Source organism: Scyliorhinus torazame, chromosome 7, assembly GCF_047496885.1.
Source record: "Scyliorhinus torazame isolate Kashiwa2021f chromosome 7, sScyTor2.1, whole genome shotgun sequence".
Classification (NCBI taxonomy): Eukaryota; Metazoa; Chordata; class Chondrichthyes; order Carcharhiniformes; family Scyliorhinidae; genus Scyliorhinus; species Scyliorhinus torazame.
In genome coordinates, this window is record NC_092713.1 from 54,398,791 (window position 1) to 54,418,825 (window position 20,035).

Genomic DNA, 20,035 nt, shown 5'->3' on the forward strand with positions numbered 1-20,035 from the left:
CCAATTTTGGGACTCTTAGAATTGATGCAAAGTCTTTCAATACCAGAAAGAGGAAACTACGAATATGAAAAGTTGCCATTTTTACCAGCTTTTTCTTTTTAGATCGTGTACATGTGGTAGATTGCCTGTCCCGTGCCTGGATGGTCGATGGGAATTTTGTCACTTCCAAAGAGAGACATCTGGTGGCCCAATTCTTCCTCGATTCTGCTCTATCAGACCATCCAGTCGTATGTATTTCGTAATGTTTCTGGCTACCCTTTTTAGTTAAGTGAGCCTTTGAATTTAAAATAAATAGGACAAAATGTTTTAGCCGCTTGCTTTGCAGCATTGAGGTCAACGTCCTAATTACCTTAATTGGGATTAGGCTGGATGGCCCATTTCCCAGCCATTGCAGAAACTGTCAAGTGGCCTCTTTCTGTGCCTTAAACCTTTGATGATTCGACAGTTCAATTTAATTCATGAATCCCAACTTACCTGATACTGGTCACATCCCTTGTTAACCCGGAGGGGGCCCCAGGTATAAAAGTCCAGGGCTGTTCTGACCATAAATAAAGTCACCATAGTCCCCTTTTGAGAGGGAGAGCTCTCTGGTGATGATTTAACAGGAGGATCATCACACCTCAGGCAAGGTTGAGAAGGTGGGACCATCATGAATGACCTCAGCCGATGCAGAATTGAACCCAAGCTGATGGCCTTGTTCTGCATGACAAACCAGCTGTCCAGCCAACTGAGCTAAATCGGCCATAGGAACCACTGGCGCTATCATTCCTATATATATATACTTACTTTCAGGCCTTCCAGTAGTACCTGCCTCCTTACTAAATTTAGGCTTCTAGAGTTAACACCCTTCAACTTCATAATTAAAGCAAAATATTGCGGATACTGGAAATTTGAGATAAAAACAGAAAATCAGCAAGCACTCTGCAGGTCTGCAGCAGAGATAAACAGAGTTAATGTTTCGAGTCAAAAATAACTCTTATTCAGAAGTCTTTCGACATTGCTAGGCAGATATACCTTCACAATGAGTGGTATGTGACCTAATCCAAACGAGCCCCGCGCCGGGCCGGAGAATCGGAGCAACCGCGGCACGACGCCGGCGCGCGATTCTCCGAGGTGCGGAGAATCGGCGCCATGGTTCCTTCCAATATCTCCTGTAACCCCTCCTTGCAGCTTCTCATCATCTCTGTCAGGTTAAGTGTTAGGAAAGCAACACTTTCATTACCATTGTGGCAAACTTTCTGTCATCAGAAACTCAATAAAACACAAATTTCAAGCAGAACCTTAACAGATGAGAATCTTGCACAGCTGAAGCAGCTGCTTCATGCAGAGAGTAAGAGGGTTGTGGTAGTCACCACTAGCTGTATTATATGTATTACGGTAAGACACATATACGAGAGGTACATGGGTAAATCCCTACCTGCTGGCTCCGCCCAGTAGGTGGCGTATAAATGTGTGTGCTCGCCGGTGCTGCAGCCATTCTGGTGGCAGATACAGGAGGCACAACATCTTTGCTCAATATAGCCTTGATTATTCCACTACTCTCCTCTTTGTGGTAATTGATAGTGCACCAAGGGTACTACATGTGTGGCGCATGAAGGTGAAACCTGCAGCAAAAACCAAGCATATGATACGTAATGCATGGATTTAGCACAGTAATGAGACAGCATCTCTACAGTAATTTCAGGTCATGCTGTAAGCATATGCCACAAGTTACTTCCCCATTTTGGAAGTGTTAATACTTCGATCTAATTGTTTCTGTCTTAATGATGCTTTTATATATGTATATAGCGTAACAAGATGAGTACAAAGCAGTTTACACCAACCACCCAGAAGAATCTTTTCCAGACTTGTCCTTACGGTGAAAGGGTAAGTGCATTGTTACATATATGGTAATATAAGTGAGTGTAATAAATGATGTTTAGAAAAGTGCCACATGGGGCTTCCGGTGGCGTTTGCGAGCGGGTTGGCAGCATCAAGAGGTGCTCCCGCCAGTGGCCACTATTTGCAGCGCTTTCGGGGGTTTCCCCGATTCTTCGCTCGTCCCTCGATTATTGTCGGCCTTTGGGGCTGTCCCGGGCATCAAGCGGGGCTGGTTCGAAAACCGGCGAGGAATGGACGGCTGGTGCGGGTTGCTGGTGCTGAGGCATCGGGCCCAGCGCACGCGGAGATTGGGGCAGCAGGGGCGGAGCCAAACGGAGGTTGAGGCGGCAGGCCCGAAGCCAGGGTGCGATGTAGGTGAGATGTTCCACATCGGGTGGCTCCCGCCTAGAATGTTGTAAGAAGACTGAAGTCCGGTCCCAGGGAAATTCTGGAGGAATACAAAAAAGAAGATAAAGAAGTTTTAAAGAAACTTGGTGAAAGTTTTTATTCTTTTTTTGAAGGAAGACATTTTTTGTTTGTCTACAAAAAAATAGATTGAAGAAGGAAAGAAGGGTGAAAAAAAGGAAGACTAATAAGTCGTTAAAGGATGCGAAAAGCAGCATCGAGGAAGGGAGGAAACGCAGGCTCACCATTGAATGAGAGGACCAGCAAAAGTGCTGACAAGATGGCGGAGGCCGGACCGCATGGTGGGGCCGCACTACTTACGGTGGAGAAGATGACCAAGGTGATGGCGATGGAGCTGGAAAAGCAGTTTGCGAGGCACATGGAGGCTTTGAGGAAGGAGATAGCGGTCGCATTGAAGTCATTGGTGGAGGAGGCAATCGCTGTAGTCGATGTAAAGACATCGGACGAGGTGAGAGAGCAGGGCGAGAAGATGAAGGAAGTGGAGGAGGCCGTGTCGCAGCACAGCGACCAGCTCACCTTGATGGGGGACGAGCTGCGGAGGGTGGTGGAGGTCATCAGAAGACTCCGAGCAAAGATCGAGGACTTGGAGAACCGCTCGAGGCGGCACAATCTGAGAATTGTGGACTTGCCCGAAGGGACAGAGGGCCCAAGGCCAACAGAGTACTTCGCTAAGAAGTTGGCAGAGTTGATGGGGAGGGTGAGAACCCCTCCTGGTATGAGCTGGACCGAGCTGATCGGTCATTAAGGCCGAAGCCCAAAGTGAATGGGCCGCCAAGAGCAGTAATTATCTGCTTCCATAAGTACTGCATGAAGGAGAAGGTATTAAGCTGGGCAAAGCAGAAGCGCGAGGTGCAGTGGGACGGTGCTGGAGTTCGGATCTATCAGGACTTGACGGTGGAGTTGGCAAAAAGACGAGCGGCATTCGGGCGAGTGAAGGCGGCACTGTACAAAAAGGGGGTGCGATTTGGTATGGTATACCCGGCGAAACTGAGGGTGACGTATGATCCAAAGACTTTTATTTCAAGACAGCGGAGGCGGCTAAGGCGTTCGTGAGGGCAGAAGGCTTGGGACAGACGTGAGGAGTGGAGCTGAAAGAGAGACTGTGGACTGTGATTGGGGAACTGGAAAATGTATAAATGCTATAACTTTCTTTTTACTGACGTGTATTGTAATTTACTTCTCTTCACATTGTTACAGAGTTCAAGTTATTAGTTGGGTTGATTGGCATTCTGTGTTGCGAAGGTTATATCTTATTTTCATGAATTGTACGGGTTGGATTGTTGTTTTTGTTTTTTCTTTCTCTGGGACTGGGTGGGAGGGGACGGTATACCTTGGCAGGGGGAGCCACCCGCACTAGCTAACTAAAGTCGGCTAGTGACGGAGGTGAGGTGAGAGGAAGGCTGCGGACATTGGGACATTGGAGCCTGGTTAGCAGGTTTCGATGGGCCTACGAGCTGAGCGAGGTGGGGGGAAGGAATTGATGCTGGGAGATGTTTTTCGAGAGGAAATGTAGGGGGGGGTTTGGGAGGGGGGAAGGGGTTCGATGTTAATAATGGATAGGGGTGGATCAGGCTCATGGGGCAGGGCCCGGTGGTATGATGATGGTGGATAAGAAGGGTGGGGGGTGAGAGACCCCCAGTTAGGATAGTCACGTGGAACGTGAGGGGTTAGGAGGTCCGGTCAAGAGATCAAGGATGAGACTTCTGGGTGCGGCGATGACCAGCTAAGTCGCACGTTTCGGCAGCTCCCGGTGGAACGGACTTTTGGGCTCTTAATAGGAGCCCCATCGGCAATTTTAACGGCAAATAACACTGTGCGGTAATCCAGAAGGGAATCCCCCCTGGACACGGATGGAAAAAAGAGAGGAAAGTAGTCGGATTGCGGTGGATCCTCAAGAGCAGCGGCCAGGAAGGCAGGCACAAAGCAAGATGGCGTCGGAAGGAGGCAGTTTAATATGGGGCCCTGACCAACAAGAGTTCCTGCGGCGTTGCGTAGATGAACTCAAAATGGCGATGAAGAAGGAGCTGTTGGCCCCGATATTACAAGCGATTGAGGGGCTAAAGGAGGAGCAAAAGACCCAGGAACAGGAGCTTCGGGTCCTGAAGGCAAAGGCTGCTGAGAATGAGGACGACATACAGGGCCTGGTGGTGAAAACGGAGATCCACGAGGCACAACACAAAAGATGTGTGGAAAGGCTGGAGGTGCTGGAGGATAATGCGAGGAGGAAGAACCTAAGGATTCTTGGTCTTCCCGAAGGTGCAGAAGGGACGGACGTCGGGGCATATGTGAGCACGATGCTGCACTCGTTAATGGGATCGGAGGCCCCGACGGGTGCACTGGAGGTGGAGGGAGCCTATCGGGTTATGGCGTGAAGACCGAGGGCTGGAGAAATTCCTCGAGCCATAGTGGTGAGATTTCTCCGATATAAGGACAGAGAGATGGTCCTCAGATGGGCAAAGAAAACTCGGAGCAGTAGGTGGGAGAATGCGGTGATCCGCGTATATCAAGATTGGAGTGCAGAGGTGGCAAGAAGGAGGGCAAGCTTTAATCGGGCCAAGGCGGTGTTGCATAAAAGGAAGGTCAAATTTGGAATGCTGCAACCGGCAAGACTGCGGGTCACACATCTAGGGAAACACCACTACTTTGAAACGGCAGACGAGGCGTTTACATTTATTGTCGAGGAGAAGCTGGAGTGAGCGGGCCAGAAAAAGAACGTTTGGGACAAAAGTGGGGGGGTGAATTTGTGGGATGAAGGGGGGAAAAGGGGGAAGAGAGGACTTCCCAAGTTGTTAAACCTGCGACCCTGTAACTTCTCTCTCTTCCCCATGTCGTGGGGGAGGGGGTGAGGGAGGATGAGGAGCTGAGGGCGCTGGCCATTGGGGGCGGGGCCAAAAGGGAAGCGCGTGCTTTGTTCCCGCGCTATGGTAATCATGGCGGGAACAGGGAAGCAGGAAGGAGGGGGCCTCGCACAGTGTGAGCCGAGGTCACGGGGGGAAGCCGAGGTCGGCCAGAGTTTGCTGACTTCTGGGAGCAACATGGGGGGTGCAATTACGCTGGCTTGGGATCTAGCGGGGCGGGGGGTTAACTGGATTGCTGCTGCTGGGGAGAGGGGGGAGCTGGAGCTGGTATGGGAGGGGGGGATCGGGGCGGGGGGACGCCGCCTGGGGGGGATACAGCTACGTGGGAACCAGGTGAGGAGCTGGATTGAAAAAAGAAATGGCTAGTCGTCAAGGGGGGGTGGGGGGGGTAAAGAGCCCCCCAACCCGGTTGATCACGTGGAAAGTGAGAGGGCTGAACGGGCACGGGTACTCGCACACCTAAAGAAACTTAAGGCAGATGTGGTTATGCTTCAGGAGACGCATCTGAAGCTGATAGACCAGTTTAGACTTCGCAAAGGATGGGTGGGGCAGGTGTTTCATTCGGGGCTAGATGCAAAAAACAGGGGGGTGGCCATACTAGTGGGGAAGCGGGTAATGTTTGAGGCAAAGACTATAGTGGCGGATAGTGGGGGCAGATACGTGATGGTGAGTGGCAAACTGCAAGGGGAGGCGGTGGTATTAGTGAACGTGTATGCCCCGAACTGGGATGATGCCAATTTTATGAGGCGTATGTTAGGACGAATCCCGGACCTAGAAGTGGGGAAGTTGGTAATGGGTGGAGACTTTAATACGGTGCTGGACCCAGGGCTGGACAGATCGAGGTCCAGGACCGGAAGGAGGCCGGCTGCAGCTAGGGTGCTTAAGGATTTTATGGTGCAGATGGGAGGAGTAGATCCCTGGAGATTTAGTAGACCTAGGAGTAAGGAGTTTTTGTTTTTCTCCTATGTACATAAAGTATTTTCACGAATAGATTTTTTTGTTTTGGGAAGGGCACTGATCCCAAAGGTGACGGGGACGGAGTACACGGCTATAGCCATCTCGGATCATGCTCCACACTGGGTGGACCTGGAGATAGGGGAAGAAAAACAACAGCTTCCACCCTGGAGAATGGACATGGGATTATTGGCAGATGAGGGGGGGGTGTTTAAGGGTGAGGGGGTGTATTGAAAGGTACTTGGAACTTAATGATAATGGGGAGGTACAGGTGGGAGTGGTCTGGGATGCACTGAAGGCAGTGGTTAGAGGGGAGCTGATATCCAATAGGGCACATAAAGGAAAGCAGGAGGGTAGGGAAAGGGAGCAGTTGTTGAAAGAACTTCTGAGGGTGGACAGACAATACACGGAGGCACCGGAGGAGGGACTGTACAGGGAAAGGCAAAGGCTACATGTAGAATTTGACTTGTTGACTATGGGTAATGCAGAGGCACAATGGAGGAAGGCACAGGGTGTACAGTACGAATATGGGGAGAAGGCGAGTAGGTTGTTGGCCCACCAACTGAGGAAAAGTGGAGCAGTGAGGGAGATAGGGGGGGTGAGAGATGAGGAGGGAGAGATGGAGCGGGGAGCGGAGAGAGTGAATGGAGTGTTCAAGGCATTTTATGAAAGATTATATGAAGCGCAGCCCCTGGACGGGAAGGAGAGAATGATGTGCTTTCTGGATCAGCTGGAATTTCCTAAGGTGGAGGAGCAGGAGAGAGTGGGGCTGGGAGCACAGATTGAGACGGAGGAAGTAGTGAAAGGGATTGGAAGCATGCAGGCGGGGAAGGCCCCGGGACCAGACGGATTCCCAGTTGAATTCTATAAGAAATATTTGGACTTGCTGGCCCCGCTACTGATGAGAACCTTTAATGAGGCGAGGGAAAGGGAGCAGCTGCCCCTGACTATGTCAGAGGCAACGATATCGCTCCTCCTAAAGAAGGAAAAAGACCCGCTGCAATGCGGGTCATACAGGCCCATTTCCCTCCTGAATGTGGATGCTAAGATTCTGGCCAAGGTAATGGCAATGAGGATAGAGGATTTTGTCCCGGGGGTGGTCCATGAGGACCAAACTGGGTTTGTGAAGGGGAGACAGCTAAATACAAATATACGGAGGCTGTTAGGGGTAATGATGATGCCCCCACCAGAGGGGGAAGCAGAGATAGTGGTGGCGATGGATGCCGAGAAAGCATTTGATAGAGTGGAGTGGGATTATTTGTGGGAGGTGTTGAGGAGATTTGGCTTTGGGGACGGGTATATTAGGTGGGTACAGTTGCTGTATAGGGCCCCGATGGCGAGCGTGGTCACGAATGGACGGGGGTCTGACTATTTTCGGCTCCATAGAGGGACGAGGCAGGGATGTCCTCTGTCCCCGTTATTGTTTGCATTGGCGATTGAACCCCTGGCCATAGCACTGAGGGGTTCCAGGAAGTGGAGGGGAGTACTTAGGGTGGGAGAAGAACACCGGGTATCTCTGTATGCGGATGATTTGTTGCTATATGTGGCGGACCCGGCGGAGGGGATGCCAGAGATAATGCGGATACTTGGGGAGTTTGGGGATTTTTCAGGGTATAAACTGAACATGGGGAAAAGTGAGTTATTTGTGGTGCATCCGGGGGAGCAGAGCAGAGAGATAGAGGATTTACCGTTGAGGAAGGTAACAAGGGACTTCCGGTACCTGGGGATCCAGATAGCCAAGAATTGGGGCACATTACATAGGCTTAATTTAACACGGTTGGTGGAACAGATGGAGGAGGATTTCAAGAGATGGGACATGGTGTCCCTGTCATTGGCAGGTAGGGTGCAGGCGGTTAAAATGGTGGTCCTCCCGAGATTCCTTTTTGTGTTCCAGTGCCTCCCGGTGGTGATCACGAAGGCTTTTTTCAAAAGAATTGAGAAGAGCATTATGAGTTTTGTGTGGGCTGAGAAGACCCCGAGAGTGAGGCGGGGATTCTTGCAGCGTAGTAGGGACAGGGGGGGGGCTGGCACTACCGAGCCTGAGTGAGTACTACTGGGCCGCCAATGTTTCAATGGTGTGTAAGTGGATGGGAGAAGGGGAGGGAGCGGCGTGGAAGAGATTGGAGAGGGCGTCCTGCAGGGGGACTAGCCTGCAAGCAATGGTGACGTCGCCGTTGCCGTTCTCACCAAAGAAATACACCACAAGCCCGGTGGTGGTGGCTACATTGAAAATCTGGGGGCAGTGGAGACGGCATAGGGGAGGGACGGGAGCTTCGGTGCGGTCCCCGATAAGAAACAATCATAGGTTCGTTCCGGGGAGAATGGATGGGGGATTTGGAGCATGGCAAAGAGCTGGGGTAGTACAACTAAGAGATCTATTTGTAGATGGGACGTTTGCGAGTCTGGGAGCACTGACAGAGAAATATGGGTTGCCCCAAGGGAATGCATTTCGGTATATGTAATTGAGGGCTTTTGCGAGGCAACAGGTGAGGGAATTCCCGCAGCTCACGACGCAGGAAGTGCAGGATAGAGTGATCTCAGAGACATGGGTGGGGGACGGTGAGGTGGCGGACATATACAGGGAGATGAGGGACGAGGGGGAGATCATGGTAGATGAGCTGAAAGGGACATGGGAAGAAGAACTGGGGGAGGAGATTGAGGAGGGGCTGTGGGCGGATGCCCTACGTAGGGTAAACTCATCGTCCTCGTGTGCCAGGCTAAGGCTGATACAATTTAAGGTGCTACACAGTGCATATGACTGGAGCACGGCTTAGTAAATTTTGGGGGGTAGAGGATAGGTGCGCGAGATGCTCGAGAGGCCCAGCGAATCACACCCACATGTTCTGGTCATGCCCGGCACTACAGGGGTTCTGGGTGGGGGTGGCAAAGGTGCTTTCGAAGGTGGTGGGGGTCCGGGTCGAACCAAGCTGGGGGTTGGCTATATTTGGGGTTGCAGAAGAGCCGGGAGTGCAGGAGGCGAGAGAGGCTGACGTGTTGGCCTTTGCGTCCCTTGTAGCCCGGCGCAGGATATTGTTAATGTGGAAGGAAGCCAAACCCCCGGGTGTGGAGACCTGGATAAACGATATGACAGGGTTTATAAAGTTAGAACGGATTAAGCTTGTGTTAAGGGCTTCGGCTCAGGGGTTCACCAGGCGGTGGCAACCGTTCGTCGACTACCTCACAGAAAGATAGAGGGAATGGAAAAGAAGTAGACAACAGCAGCAACCCAGGGGGTGGGGGGGAGGAATCGGACGGACTCTCAGGGATGTTATTGTATATGTGTAGGTATTTGGTATATGTAATTGTATATTGGCTTGTTGGATTGTATTTTTGGAGAGTATTTATTTTGGACAAGGCAGTTGCCATTTAGTTTTGTTTTTTGTTTTTGTTTATATATTACTTATTTATTTGTTTAAAACTGGCCACGGTTATTTATATTGCTTTATTGTTGTGTAAAAGAAACACTACGTATTGTTATGTTTGGCCAAAAAACTTGAATAAAATATATTTTTTTAAAAAGAGGTCAAGGATGCTTGCGCATCTTAAAAGTTTGAAAGCTGATGTAGCAATGCTGCAGGAGACTCACTTGAGGGTGAAGGACCAGGTGAGACTTAAAAAGGTCTGGGTTAGTCAGGTGTTTCACTCTGGACTTGACGGAAGGGCTCGAGCGGTAGCGGTAATGGTCAGCAAAAGAGTATGCTTCCAGATGGAGATGGAGAAGCTGGCGGCAGATCAGAGGGGTAGATATGTGATTGTGACAGGGGCGCTGGAGGCGAGGTTAGTGGCGCTGTTAAGTGTATACGGTTCCAATTGGGACGATGTGGGATTCGCAAAGAAGGTGTTTGGGGCCATCCAGGGGTGAACTGGCAAGGTGGATACAGAACTGGCTAGGCCATAGAAGGCAGAGGGTAGCAATGGAGGGATGCTTTTCTAATTGGAGGGCTGTGACCAGTGGTGTTCCACAGGGATCAGTGCTGGGACCTTTGCTCTTTGTAGTATATATAAATGATTTGGAGGAAAATGTAACTGGTCTGATTAGTAAGTTTGCAGACGACACAAAGGTTGGTGGAATTGCGGATAGCGATGAGGACTGTCTGAGGATACAGCAGGATTTAGATTGTCTGGAGACTTGGGCGGAGAGATGGCAGATGGAGTTTAACCTGGACAAATGTGAGGTAATGCATTTTGGAAGGGCTAATGCAGGTAGGGAATATACAGTGAATGGTAGAACCCTCAAGAGTATTGAAAGTCAAAGAGATCTAGGAGTACAGGTCCACAGATCACTGAAAGGGGCTACACAGGTGGAGAAGGTAGTCAAGAAGGCATACGGCATGCTTGCCTTCATTGGCCGGGGCATTGAGTATAAGAATTGGCAAGTCATGTTGCAGCTGTATAGAACCTTAGTTAGGCCACACTTGGAGTATAGTGTTCAATTCTGGTCGCCACACTACCAGAAGGATGTGGAGGCTTTAGAGAGGGTGCAGAAGAGATTTACCAGAATGTTGCCTGGTATGGAGGGCATAAGCTATGAGGAGCGATTGAATAAACTTGGTTTGTTCTCACTGGAACGAAGGAGGTTGAGGGGCGACCTGATAGAGGTATACAAAATTATGAGGGGCATAGACAGAGTGGATAGTCAGAGGCTTTTCCCCAGGGTAGAGGGGTCAATTACTAGGGGGCATAGGTTTAAGGTGAGAGGGGCAAAGTTTAGAGTAGATGTACGAGGCAAGTTTTTTACGCAGAGGGTAGTGGGTGCCTGGAACTCACTACCGGAGGAGGTAGTGGAGGCAGGGACGATAGGGACATTTAAGGGGCATCTTGACAAATATATGAATAGGATGGGAATAGAAGGATACGGACCCAGGAAGTGTAGAAGATTGTAGTTTAGTCGGGCAGTATGGTCGGCACGGGCTTGGAGGGCCGAAGGGCCTGTTCCTGTGCTGTACATTTCTTTGTTCTTTGTTGTTCTTTGGACACACACAAACTGATAGTGGGGGGGGACTGGAACTTGGCGCAGGAGCCAAGGTTGGGCAGGTCATGGCCGCGCTCGCTGGTCCCGTCAGGGGGGGGGGGGCAAAGGCGTTGGCTGGGCTAATGGTGATAATGGGAGGAGTGGACCCTTGGAGGTTTCTGTACCCGAGGGAATGGGAGTACTCGTTTTTCTCAGCAGTCCATAAGGTATACCCGACATTTTCGTGGTGGGGAAGGCTTTGCTGGCTGGGGTTAAGGGGTGGGCAGTGTCAGATCATGCTCCGCATTGGGTGGATATGATGCTGGAGAAGGGTGTAGCGCAGAGGCCGGGATGGAAATTAGATGTGGGACTTTTGGGGGACCAAGGGTTCTGTGACAAAATTGAAATGGTAATTGAGGAATATGTAGGTTTCAACTGTATAGGTGAAGTGTCGAAGGCAGTTGTCTGGGAGGCTCTAAAGGCGGTGCTGAGGGGTGAGGTGATTTTGTTTAAGGCCAGGGTGGACAAAGAGGCGAGGTTGGAGCGGCAGAGGGTAATAGATGAGATGTTGGAGGTAGAGAGGAGTTACGCAGAAGATGGGGACCCAGCGAAGCTGGAAAAGTGGAAGGAACTACAGGCGAGCTTTGACTGACTATCTACCAGGAAGGTGGTGCGCCAACTGAGACGAGCAAGGGGTGCAGTTTACAAACATGGAGATAAGGTATGTAAGCAGGTCAGCTCCGGAGGGAAGCAACGGTAAGGGAAATTGTTCAGGTGAGGGATAGGGCAGGGAAGTTGGTGGTGGCTCCGGATCTGATTAACAAAGTTTTTGAGGAATTTTATGAGGTTGTACAGGTCAGAGCCACCTGGGAGAGACCATGAGATGCAGGAATTTCTAGATGGGTTGGAGTACCCGAGGTTAGGGGAGGGGGACAGGGCTACATTAGAAGGAGCGATAGTGGAGCAGGAGATAAAGGATGCGATTGGGAGGATGCAGTCGGGGAAGGTGGCAGGGCCGGATGGGTTTCCGGTGGAATATTATAAAAAATTCAAGGATAAGCTGGCACCCCTGATGGTGGGGATGTTTGAAGAGGCGATAGCGAGGGGGGTGTTGCGACAAACTTTGGGGCAGGCATCGATTTCCCTGTTGCCAGAAAAAGATAAGGATCAGACGGAGTGTGGGTCGTATAGGCCCATATCTCGTCTGAATGTGGACGCAAAAGTATTGGCGAAGGTACTGTCGGGTAGGCTGGAGGAGTGCCTCCCGAAGGTGATAGGTGAAGATCAGACTGGGTTCGTGAGAGGGAGGCAGCTCTTTTCAAAGGTTAGAAGTGTCATAATATACACCAGTACATCATGGTGCAGACACACACACACAATGATGGACATGCAGTGGGACCAATCAGCATACACAACACCGCAGCCAATCACCAGTGAGAACACACGCACTACAAAGACAGGGGACAGGAGAGTTCCCGCTCATTCGAGTAGCAGCCAGCTCGGAGCACAGAGCTCACAGCCTGCAACACAGACATTCACCATGTGCTGAGTGCATCACCTGGTTAGGACTAGGCAAGAGTCAACAGTTAAAGCTGGTATTGCATTTACCCACAGTTCCAGTATGTTAATATAGTTAACCTTATATTAAAATAGAGTTGCACCACTTCCAGTGTTGGTGACCAGTTTGTGATCCAGAACACCCAACACATCATGGTACATGGAGTGGTTGCATACTAGCACTTCTGAGACCCACCTCCAACTAATCAGCATTCCGGCACCTCAGCGTAGTGAGAACCAGCAACGATACCCAGGCAAGATGTCAGGATCCGGATTCCGCAGCAGCTCCGGTGCCACGGCGATCTCCGCGTAAACTGGCAGGCATTCCGGCAAAAGTTTGAAATCTTCCTGCTGGCAGCCGAACTAGAAGACCTGGCCAATCCTGAAAAAACAGAGCTTCTCCTCACCATCGCCGGTGCCAGAGCAGAAGAAATCTTTAAAAAATTCAAATTCTCTAAGGGGCAAAACAGGAGCGACTTCCAGGCAGTCCTGGACAAATTCGGCAAATACTATGAGGAAAACACACTCCAACCAGCCAGAAAAGGTAAGAGAAGTGCCAGTACTCACCACGAAGCTGAAATCCCGGAGCAGAGAACAATTTTGGTCGGCGGCCATCTTTCTAAAGGGACTGCACTTGCGCAGTTGTGCGACGCCGCGCATGCGCAATCACGAAAACGGCCATCAGTAAAGAAACCATGTTCTGCGCATGTGCAAACGCCTCCTACGTGCTACGTCACGCGCGTCATGACATCAGAGGCCCGGACCACGCCCATTTAAAGGGGAAATGTCCCAAATCAAAGAAAAAATCTTTTAAAGCTGTAAAGCAACCTTCCTTCACATGGAATGACAGCACAATGCCTCAAATTGAACCAGGAAATGAAATAAACCTCCGAAGAACCCTGCAACAAGCAGTTACCTACCCCAAACCGAGTCCAATTCCGACTTCCCACAGACCAGTGACACCGAGGACCCGAGGGAGCCTTTTCGAGTCACTGTTATAACAAAGAACAGGCTGTCCCAGAATAAAAACCACCAGCCGCTGTCGGTGCACAGCATTGATCCAGGCGACGAGTGGTGTGCCACCCTGACGGTCAACCGATCCCAGATACGATTCCGCCTGGACACTGGTGCTTCCGCTAATCTCCTCGCGTGGTCAGCCTTTCAGACCCTTGGGGTTAAACAAACCATTCTTCCGTCGACCTGCCAACTAGTGGACTACAAGGCAACGTCATTCCTGCTACCGGTTCATGCCAACTCGAAGTGACGCACAACTCGCGAAAAGCCATCCTTCCCTTCGAGATTGTGGGCTCCTCGAAGGACTCTCTGCTAGGCGCACAGGCGTGCAAACTCCTAAACCTTGTTCAACGAGTACACTCTCTCTCTCCAGAGGACACGTCTGCCTTCCAGGATGCGGACTTCAAGGCGCAACTCAATGCCGTCATCGACCAGCACCGTGTCGTTTTCGAAGGCGCTTCCATACACTTACAAAATCCTGCTCAAACAAGACGCCACGTCTGTTGTTCATGCACTTCGCAGAGTCCCAGCACCCCTCGAGGACTGCCTCAAGCAGCAGCTGCAGGACCTCCAGGACCAAGGAGTGCTCTCCAGAGTGACGGAACCAACCGACTGGGTCAGTTCCATGGTGTGCGTAAAGAAGCTCTCCGGCGAGCTCCGGATCTGCATTGACCCAAAGGATCTGAATCGCAACATAATGAGGGAGTATTACCCTATCTCCAAGCGTGAGGAGATCACGTGCGAGATGGCTCGGGCCAACATCTTCACCAAACTTGACGCCTCAAAAGGATTCTGGCAAATTCAACTAGACAGGTCCAGCAGAAAGCTGTGTACCTTTAATACCCCGTTTGGCAGATTCTGCTACAACAGGATGCCGTTTGGGATTATATTGGCATCAAAAGTATTCCACCGGATCATGGAGCAAATGATGGAGGGCATTGAGGGTGTGCGCATCTATGTTGCCATCATCATTTGGTCCACCACCCCGCAGGAGCACATCAGTCACCTTCAGCGCATTTTCAAACGAATACGGGACCAAGGCCTTCGCCTCAACAGAGCCAAATGTTCCTTCGGCCAGACGAAACTCAAGTTCCTAGGGGACCACATCTCCCGGTTGGGTGTGCGGCCGGATGCGGACAAGGTGGCAGCCATCACGGCCATGCAGAAGCCAGCGGATAAGAAGGCGGTCCTCCGATTTCTGGGCATGAAATGAATGAAATGAAAATCGCTTATTGTCACAAGTAGGCTTCAATGAAGTTACTGTGAAAAGCCCCTAGTAGCCACATTCCGGCGCCTGTTCGGGGAGGCTGTTACGGGAATTGAACCGTGCTGCTGGCCTGCCTTGGTCTGCTTTCAAAGCCAGCGATTTAGCCCTGTGCTAAACAGCCCCTTCTGTGCTAAACAGGTCAACTTCCTGGGGAAGTTCATCCCCAACCACGCCTCCCATACCACAGCTCTCCAGAACCTGGTCAGGAAGACGACAGACTTCCAATGCCTTTCTGCCCACGAGCTTGAATGGGAGGAGCTTAAGACCAAGCTTACAACGGCCCCGGTATTGGCATTTTTTGATCCCACGAAGGAAACAAAAATTTCAACGGATGCCAGCCAATCCGGCATTGTGGCGGTGCTCCTGCAACGCGATGAGGCCTCATCATGGGCCCCCGTTGCATATGCGTCACGTGCCATGACCCCCACGGAACAGCGCTACGCGCAGATCGAAAAGGAGTGCCTGGGCCTGTTGACTGGGGTCGACAAATTTCATGATTACTGAAGTGTTGGGTACTCTGAGACACAGACGGACCAACACGGTTGCGAATGGTACAACACAGTTTTATTTAATTTAACTATTGACATAGTAAACTCTGGTACTCAGCACATGGTGACTGTCTGAGTGGCTGGCAATGAGGTCTGCGCCCTGAGCCGTCTCCTGCTGGACTGCCCAGGAAGTGTCATGTTCCTTGTTTTGTACTGTGTATGCTCTTATCTGTGATTGGCTGTCGTGTTGTGTGTACTAATTGGTCCGTTGATCTGTCCATCATTATGTATGTATGTATGTGTTGTGATGTTCACTTGAATATCATGACAATTACATGTACGGCCTCCCCCAATTCACTGTCGAGACCGACCATCGCCCGCTGGTCAACATTATACAAAAAGACCTGAATGATATGACCCCTCGCCTCGAGCGCATTCTGCTTAAACTCCGGCGGTATGATTTATAGCTCCTATACACCCCGGGCAAGGACCTGATCATAGCCGACGCAGGGCAGTCAACACCCCGTGTGACCCAGAGGGGTTCGTCTGCCAGGTTGACGCCCATGTGGCCTTCACAACCTCCAATCTGCCGGCCACATGGTGTCCTCCTGAAGCTGGAACGCATCGTGATCCCGAACAGCATGCGGCAGCTCGTTTTGGAACAGCTACACGAGGGCCATCTTGGCGTGGAGAAGGGCCGACGGACAGCCCGAGAGGCTGTGTACTGGCCCGACATCAATGAGGACATCGCCAACACAGTGTTCAACTGCCCCATCTGTCAGCGGTTCCAGCCGGCCCAACCACGTGAGACCCTACAGCCCCATAAGTTGGTCACGTCCCCTTGGTCTAGGGTAGCCGTTGACCTGTTCCATGCGCTCGGCAGGGACTATGTTCTGATTGCAGACTATTTTTCGAACTACCCGGACGTCGTACGCCTGCATGACATCACATCATCGGCGGTCATCCGTGCCTGCATGGAGACCTTTGCTCATCACGGTATCCCACTCACTGTGATGTCGGACAATGGCCCCTGCTTTGCAAGCCAGGAATGGTCCAACTTTGCCAGCAGGTACAACTTTGTGCATGTGACATCCAGTCCCCAATCCAATGGCAAAGCGGAAAAGGGCGTCCACATCGTCAAACGGCTCCTCTGCAAGGCTGCCGATGCAGGATCCGACTTCTACCTCGCCTTGCTGGCCTATCGTTCGGCCCCACTCTCCACGGGCCTGTCGTCGGCCCAGCTGCTCATGGGTCGCACCCTCAGGACCACGGTGCCGTCCATTCACGTCCCAGACCTCGACCACGTTCCGGTCCTTCAGCGGATGCAACAGTCTCGTGCACAACACAAGGCAGCGCATGGCGCTCGGGCGACTGATCTCCCTGCTCTGGCGCCGGATGACAACGTCCGCATCCATCTTCCGGAGGGTGGCTGGTCTGCAACTGCTGTGGTTCTTCGGCAGGTGTCTCCCCGCTCGTTCCTGGTTTGTCTGCCAGATGGTTCCATTCGCCGCCGCAATCGGCGTGCCCTTCGTCTCGTTCCACGCTCGCTACGTGATCCTCCACCGGTGCCACGCCCTCCTGTTGTCCCCAACCTGGACTATGTGGAGATTCCGAATACTCTGCATCCTCCTCACTCTGCCGTGGCCCAGCCCGTTCCTCAGCCGGTGGCTCCTGACCCACCCTTGAGGCGGTCAACCAGAGTTCGTCATCCACCTCAGAGACTTGACTTATGAGTTTTACGATGTTGGACTCTTTGATCTGTTCTATTATCCTGCTCCATCGTTCCAGTAGTTTGTATATAATGTTCATTTTGTTGTTGGTGTGACACCCTATTTCTCGGCACCAGGCACCTTCCCGTGAAAATAGATTAGCCTCATGTACATAGTCATGTAAAAACACGCACACCCATAGTCAGGTACATTCACTGCACAATATTTATTGTCACGCAGGCACATATTCTTTACATCAAAGGGGGGATGTCATAATATACACCAGTATATCATGGTGCAGACACACACACACACACACACTGATGGACATGCAGTGGGACCAATCAACATACACAACACCACAGCCAATCACCAGTGAGAGCACACGCACTATAAAGACAGGTGACAGGAGAGTTCCCGCTCATTCTAGTAGCAGCCAACTCGGAGCACAGAGCTCACAGCCTGCAACACAGACATTCACCATGTGCTGATGCATCACCTGGTTAGGACTAGGCAAGAGTCAACAGTTAAAGCTGGTATTGCATTTATCCACAGTTCAAGTATGTTAATATAGTTAACCTCATAATAAAATAGAGTTGCACCACTTCCAGTGTTGGTGACCGGTTTGTGATCCAGAACACCCAACACATCAAGAAGGGTATTGAATGTCGTTATGGCACCAGCAGAGGGGAAGGAAACAGAGGTGGTTGTGGCATTGGACGCTGAGAAGGCGTTTGACTGGGTAGAATGGGGGTACTTGTTGGCAGTTCTGGAGCGGTTTGGGATTGGACCAAGATTTATGAACTGGGTAAAACTACTATATAAGGAGCCAAAGGCGAGCGGCCGCACAAACAACATCAGCTCGAGATACTTTTCTGTCCACCGTGGGACTAGGCAGGGATGTCCTTTGTCCCCCCTGCTGTTTGCACTCGCGATTGAGCCGTTGGCCATCGCATTAAGAAGTTTGGGGGTATGGAAAGGAATAGTGCGGGGGAGGATAGAGCATAGGGTGTCGTTATATGCCGATGACTTGCCGTTATACGTGTCGGAACTGCGTGTGTCGATAAGGGGAATATTGGAGCTGCTACGAGGGTTTGGGTCTTTCTCGGGGTACAAACTAAATCTAGACAAGAGTGAGTATTTTGTGGTGTCTCGGCCGGGGGTGGCGGCAGGGGTGGGGGCGGAATGCCATTCCGTAGGGCAGGGACTCACTTTAGGTACCACAGGCTGCAGGTTGCCCGGGAGTGGGGGGGGCTCCGCAGGTACAACATTTCCTGTTTGGTGGGGAGAGTGAAAGCTGATCTGGCAAGGTGGGACAGTCTCCCTCTGTCACTGGTGGGTCGAGTACAGACGGTTAAAATGAACGTGTTGCCGCGATTTCTGTTTATTTTTCAATGTCTGCCAATTTTCCTGCCAAAGGCTTTTTTCAGAGAGATTGAGGGAAGGATTACTTCGTTCATATGGGGCGGGTATGTGGCCAGAGTTAGCAAGGTGCTGCTACTGAGGGGAAGGCAGGCAGGGGGTTTGGGTCTTCCGGACCTGATGTATTACTACTGGGCGGCGAATGCCGAGAAGGTGCGGAGCTGGGTCAGAGGGGTTGATTCCCAGTGGGTCAGAATGGAGGAGAGTTTGTGCAGGGGGTCGGGATTGAAAGCACTAGTGATATACCTTCAATTCACCGAGAGGCAGAGAGAGCGAGTGAACATTAGGCTTTATTAGTCATGAGCTTCCCTAGCCAGACTCGGTTGTACAGATGAATGCCGCCCACAGGCGGCCGGTCTATATATGGCCCCGGTGGGGGCGGAGCCAGAGGTGGAGTCCACCGGGGTTACAGTACAGTACCTGGAAGCAGCTCATATTACCTCTTCCCGGTCATAGGTCATAGGTTACAGTATCATGCATGCATTAGGTGAATACATTCACCACATTCACCCCCTGTGAAAAAATCAAGTCCAGCAGTGATGACTTGGGGTCGTTACATATTCAATCTATCTGGAGGCCGGATCGTTCTCTTCAACCTCCTCAGCTCTGGCGGTGCAGCGGGCACGGTTGTTGCAGGTGGTGACTCCAGGGGCGTTGTGTCTGGAGCTTGAGCCTCAGTCCGGCATGTTGGAGACGGTTGGGGTGTGGGGGTAGGCAGGGGGGTGATGGGTGGCAGCAGTGTCGGCGCGGGACAATACAGGAGACCCAGGGGAGCATACGGGGTGCTAGGGGTGGCGTCGGCAGCGGGGCGCGTTGGTAGGGGAACCAGCTGGCACCAGGACCCGTAGGGAGATCGTATCTTGCCGTCTGTCCTGGCGCGTGATGTAGGCATACTGGGGGTTGGCGTGGAGCAGCTGGACCCTCTCGATCAGGGGGTCGGTCTTATGGCTCCTCATGTGCCTCTGGAGAAGGACTGGGCCCGGATTTGTCAGCCAAGATGGAAGCGAGACCCCGGAGATGGACTTCCTGGGGAAGATAAACAACCGATCGTGAGGGGTCTCGTTCGTGGCTGTGCAGAGGAGTGATCTGATGGAGTGGAAGGTGTCGGGGAGGACCTCCTGCCAGCGGGGGATCGGGAGACCTCTAGACCTGAGGGCCAGAAGAACAGCCTTCCATACGTCGCGTTCTCCCTCTCCACCTGCCCGTTTCCCTGCGGGTTATAGCTAGTAGTCCTGCTCGAGGCAATGCCTTTGCTGAGCAGGTACTGACGTAGTCATCGCTCATGAACGATGTACCCCGGTCGCTGTGGACGTAGGCAGGGAAACCGAACAGTGTGAAGATGCTGTGCAGTGCCTTTATTCCAGTGGCCGAGGTCATGTCGGGGCAGGGGACAGCAAAGGGGAAGCGGGACTACTCATCGATGATGGTGAGGAAGTATATATTACGGTTGGTGGAGGGGATGGACCCTTTGAAGTCAATGCTTAGGCGCTCAAAGGGCAAAGAGGTCTTTACCAGGCGGGCCTTGTCTG

The 20,035-nt window shown here is 51.7% G+C and overlaps 1 protein-coding gene across 1 annotated transcript in view; it reads left to right on the forward strand.

Annotated features, from left to right (window-relative positions):
- LOC140427341 (uncharacterized) overlaps nt 1-20,035 on the forward strand; it is a 73,863-nt gene that overhangs the window by 38,382 nt on the left and 15,446 nt on the right. The window contains exons 5-6 of the mRNA XM_072512893.1: nt 103-227; nt 1,789-1,866. Coding sequence (XP_072368994.1) covers nt 103-227; nt 1,789-1,866 — 203 coding nt within the window. The remainder of the gene's footprint in view (nt 1-102; nt 228-1,788; nt 1,867-20,035) is intronic.